At 35.3% G+C, this 5,319-nt stretch overlaps 1 protein-coding gene across 2 annotated transcripts; it reads left to right on the plus strand.

Moving 5' to 3' along the window:
• The first annotated feature begins 403 nt into the window (after positions 1-403).
• On the plus strand, positions 404-4,204 carry LOC113703724 (psbP domain-containing protein 5, chloroplastic). 2 transcript variants are annotated; one of them, XM_027225185.2, is made up of 11 exons: positions 404-619; positions 742-911; positions 1,230-1,341; positions 1,812-1,861; positions 1,949-2,016; positions 2,097-2,195; positions 2,651-2,710; positions 2,812-2,871; positions 2,951-3,005; positions 3,373-3,422; positions 3,791-4,204. In XM_027225185.2, the coding sequence occupies exons 1-11, from the start codon at positions 546-548 to the stop codon at positions 3,887-3,889; spliced, it is 897 nt and encodes a 298-aa protein (XP_027080986.2). In that variant the 5' UTR covers positions 404-545; the 3' UTR covers positions 3,890-4,204. The 2 variants fall into 2 exon arrangements, with proteins under 2 accessions (XP_027080986.2, XP_027080987.2); XM_027225186.2 differs by having other exon boundaries at positions 1,233-1,341.
• The last annotated feature ends 1,115 nt before the right edge of the window (positions 4,205-5,319 follow it).

The raw sequence follows: 5,319 nt of genomic DNA on the forward strand, positions 1-5,319 counted from the left end.
CATTATTTATTTCTTTATCACTGCGAGTCTCTTCATTTGCTTTTACTTTGACACATAATCTACTCCCTCTATTGATTTTTTAATTTCAATTTACTAATATCAACAAAATTGAAAAAAAATAATAGGTTATATTAATTAGAAAAGAGAGAAGTGAAAATAGACAAGAGACAAAAAAAAATTTTGTTTTAGGTTATGAAAATTTATTGCCTTAAATTTTAAATTTTCTACCAAGTGGAGGGTATTATAGGTATTTTACTATGTAAAGGGAGGTAAGTGTAATTTCTTAAACCTGATGGGAGCCGAGTGAAATTATCAGAAACCTCAAGGGAGGTTTCTGAAATTATCCCTAATCTATATGTGAAACGGCACCGTACAACTGAGTGGCATATCCAATCATTTCCATTTTTCCAACACTCCACAGCAGTAAGCAAAAGCTAGGAGCAAATGAGCAAACATCTCTTAGTAAAGGAAAACAGGAGAGCTTCAAGAACTGAGGACTCCTCAATCTCTCTCAGAATTCATTGTAGTTGGCTAATCCTTTAGTAATGGTGGCAGTTCTTCCCTCTCCGCTGCTAACGTCCAACCATCATTTTCTTCTTCCATCTCTAACTTTCTTCAGGTATTGTTGCTCTTACATTCTTTCCTTGCTTCTTATCTGCACATTCACAAGTACACTTTTACAGTAGTGCTATGGAAGAAAGAAAATTGACACTTCCTGTTTTGATTTTTTTTCTTGTTTAGAAATCAAAGTGGGATTTTTTCAAGGCAAAGGAAATACAAGTTAGATGGCAAAATCATGGCATCTTCCAGTTGTTCTTCAAATCCCACTTCGGAAAATGGGATTTTTTGCAGGAGGAACTTGATGCTCACTGGCTTTTCTACTTCACTTTCTCTTATTCTTCCCTTTTCAAGTAAAACCCCGTTATTTACATTTTCGTTCTTGTTTCGTCTCTTATCCTTAAATGTCATAAGAAGTTGTACTCGTTAATTGGTGAATACGTCTTTCACATGTTGAGGATTTATGGCTAATTGGATAATGTATAGTTAGACTTTGAGGAGTTTAGAATGGAATTAGTAAAAAAATGTAGAACGATGTCGAGAAATTGTAAAACTTATTAACCTCAAAACTGTTGCAATTTTCGGCAGTACTCTCGGGAAAATTGAATATCTGCAAATATCTGTGGACTGCTGCATTCTGTTTTTAAATGTTCTTCATGGTATGAATGCAGCAGGTTCTGATGCTGAGGAAGAGGTTAAAATGGCTCATCTAATTGACGACATAAATGCTTATTCTTATTCGTATCCTCTCGGACTTCCATCCAAAAAGTTGGCCTTCAAATGGTAAGCATTTTGTCAAGTTTCAAACTGATAATCTGATGACTTGGAAGAACTTTGGCTATTGACAATGTTTTAAGTGATTTCTAAGTTCAAGCTCAAAATTTGGATGTGTTTTCTGATTAATCTTGAAGGCTTAGACTGTTACCAAATAGCAATTTGTCCTTAATAGCTTGAACAGATTTGCAGAAGTTTATATTGAGTGATTGTAAATGCTATCAGATTCTGATATAGTGCACGTTATGTATGTGGTCCTAACACTTTGTTTTCTGTTAACTGCTAAAAGATGCTGAACTGTCTATTTTTTTTTAATGTATATTTTTTTCCTTTATTTCTGAGACGCAGAAGACAAATGTTTCATTGGCTGCAACAAGATAACTTGGTCCTTACATGCTTCTTAGCTAACTCACAATATCTCTTCTTCCTTATACTGCATTTTAAATTGTAGGAACCTCACTCTTTTCATTTATTTGAAGGGTGGAATCCAGAAAACCAGAGCGTTATTCATCAGCTGCACCGTTGTCGCGTAAGTCATGGAACACTTTCAGATGCAATTTGCAATTACTGAGATTTGCCTTTTTTATATTTGTATGCTGATTGAAATATCTGGCAGCTGATGCACGACTCCGCATTGTCTCTGAGAGGGTGGATTTCATTGATAACCTTGTAATTTCTGTCTCGGTAATGCCCCTAGTCTTTTCATTGTTGATGGTTGTAAGGGCACTTTAAGTGGCTAATCAGTTAGCCCATCTATGATTCAGATAGGTCCTCCAAATGCACAGATTTTGAAGTCAAATGAAACAAGCGCATGGAGTGCCAAAGATGTCGCTGATTCGGTATTAGCTGATAAATCATCTTTGGTAATGAGCCTCATTGTCCCTAACCTCAAAGTTATTAAGCACAACTCAAGTGCGATTATGTTTATTCTGGTCTTAACAAGCATTAGGACATGACTTGGTCATAAAATCTTAAAACCCCCCTCCCTCTCCCACAAAACAAGCTCCGTATATTTGTTTGCGACAACCAATTTTCATGCTGAAGGAGGTTTATGACATGGCAAATGCGGAATTATTTTCTTAGCATTCCCATTTTTTTCTTATTATCATGCTACCTACAAATTAAAATGTTGAAAATGGTAAAATCAGGTGATGTACATTCGTAGGATCATTGAAACTTTATTCGTATAAATTCTTAGCTCTTTGGTACTAAATAGATTTAGATTCTAGTCTTCCACTAATGAGGTCGAAGTGTTTGTTGCATGAACTTGGCTATTATGAAATACTTCAATGAGCCATCGTTCTTGAACTTCTTACAGAGGGTCACTTCTACTCAGAGATTGGCTGAAAGTTCTGTCCTTGACGCACATTCATCAGAGGTGAGTTCTTTTTGGGTTAACTACCTCATATTACCGTGTTTTCAATACTGAATATTACTGTTCGTATCTGCTTTTCTGCATCTCTTGATGTTGCTTCTTAGGTTGATGGTGTACCATATTGGTATTATGAGTACATTGTAAGGAAATCGCCAACAAAAATTGTAAGTTTACTTCCTTTGTGATACTTTCCAGTAAGACACTTGTACTGTAATAGTCATGATTCTGTGTTCAATCATGCAGGCACTAGAACCAAATCTTTTCAGGCATTATGTCGCATCAACTGCTGAACGAGATGGTAAGCTTGGCATGTTATTATCATTTATTACACAAAAATGTAAAAAAAAAAAAAAAAAAACACATTACAATGAAGAGTAACTTTGGTTATGGCAAAGGCGGTTATTTGACAAATTAGGATTCAGTTGAGTAACTTTTTCTCAAAGTTGCAGATAAGGGATCCTGCAATTTTGTTTAGTCTGAGACCTTTCTTTTCATTTTTGAAACAAAGTTTCTTGATTGATGTGATCTTTTTCTGGGATCAGTCAACTTCTTTTGGTTTAAATTATTGATCTTGTAGAGGTGTACATCAATGTAGACTGTTAAACTCTTGTGGTTCTTTTGTTAGATTCCCTTATGATCTCTTCTTACCATAAGTATTATTGCAGGCTATTTATATTCTCTGAGTGCTTCAACACTCAGCAAGCAATGGAATGATGTAAGTATTTTTCACTCAAGCCTTTTGAGTCCTTCAACAATCAGCAAGCATCAGTTATCTAGTGATTAGGGAATGAGGTATTTGTCCACATACATGAATATATACAATTTGCATCCTGAGCGCTAGCATTCCCTATCTACTGAAGCGCTTACGCATCTGATTACAGTATAATGGCAATCTCAGCATCCAACATATGCATGAAATCATGTGTGTTGTACACATTATTTTAGAAAAGAGACCAGTGGAAGGTGATGAAATATGATGCCATTTTGCTCTAAAATTTGGCATGGCTTTAGAAATTTAACTGAAGGAAACTTGTTTTATGTTGGCTTGACGTTTGAGTCGGCATCTCATCTTGTATATTGCAGATGGGACCCCTCTTGCAGAAAACCGTGGCATCTTTCCGTCTTCTACCTCCGACAGAAAACTATGTTCCTCCATACAAGGATCCTTGGAGATTTTGGTGACAATTCAACTTATTTATTCACACATGCTAGAGATTCCCCCTTTTTTTTTTTTTAACATTTTCAATTTGTATTTCGAGTGGACAGAATCCAAGATTAGGGATTTTGAGAAAATTGTAGGTTAGTACAAACTCTAGCATTAGAGCCTGCTTTCTTTTTTTACCTTTCTAAATAGGACTAGATGCATGACACACAAAAATTCCTGAAGGCATAGTTCTTGGTTGCAAAACCACTGTGTAAACATTATGAGCCCTCAGTTTACTTGTAACAATGCATCATTTCAATACAGTTCAAAACTGCTACTGTACTGGTTCCTCAGATTAGTCTGTTTCAAAATGAAGATTGACCTATCTTTCGAATATGTGAAATGAAAGCACAAACAAGATAACCACATATGCCCCGTGAAAATGCTACTATAAGAAACTAGCATGGGGTCCCAAAAAGATCAGAGAACAGAACCAATTCAGGTAGACTTAATACCAAAAAGGCACAAAAATAGGAATAACCACATATGCCCTGTGAAAATGGTACTTCAAGAAACTAGCATGGGGTCCCAAAACAGATCAGAACCAAGTCAACTGGACTTGATACCAAAAAGGCACGAAAATAGGAAAAGGCAAATCGCCAAATTGAAACCACTGCCTCTAGCCTAAATAGTGAGATGATGAATTGTTGGTTTACAGTTGAAATTTGGTTTTTCAGTTCCAAATCTTTGCTTGGGTTGGGTGGATGTTAACATATTTGATTACTGTCCATTTTAAATTCTCAGGAGTTTCAATCCTTCAAAGTGCTGGAAGTACAAGGCAGAGTTCTCAATTACATGCCATTACTACGAGAACTTTGCATGGCTATCAAACCATCCTTCTAATATATCTCGAATAATGAAGACAAAGCTTCTACATAATCAACATATAATGAGTAGCTTGCCAGTAATATCAACTGGCAAAGAATACTGCACAAGAAATTTCTCGTAGACAACTCAGAATAAGTGTCATATATTAGGAATGGAAAATTAAAATTATAACAAATCTCATTTTACAACTCAAAAAATAACTCAAAAAATAGAGCCATGTTTTATGGACATAATAAATAAATAAATATACATTTATATATATATATATGATTTTAACTGAAATCAGAAAAAAAATGGAATAGCAAGCAAAACATTTGACTAGTAAGGCAGTAATCACAGCCAAACCCTGCATAAAATCACTCAAGTGTTGTGAGATGTATCTATCATGCCAGTCAATACTCAAGTGTTGTTTGAGATGTATCTATCATGCCAGTCAATCAAGAATTATCTGCATCATCATCAATGAATAATAAAAAAAGTCAGGCAGTCAACCTCAGATGTTCAAGTGTCTAAGCATTTGTCTTTTCATTTTCTTTTTGAGGATACTCTTGAAGAAATTTGCGCGGACTGCTCAGCACCA

This window comes from Coffea arabica, chromosome 8c (assembly GCF_036785885.1).
Source record: "Coffea arabica cultivar ET-39 chromosome 8c, Coffea Arabica ET-39 HiFi, whole genome shotgun sequence".
NCBI classification, from domain to species: domain Eukaryota; kingdom Viridiplantae; phylum Streptophyta; class Magnoliopsida; order Gentianales; family Rubiaceae; genus Coffea; species Coffea arabica.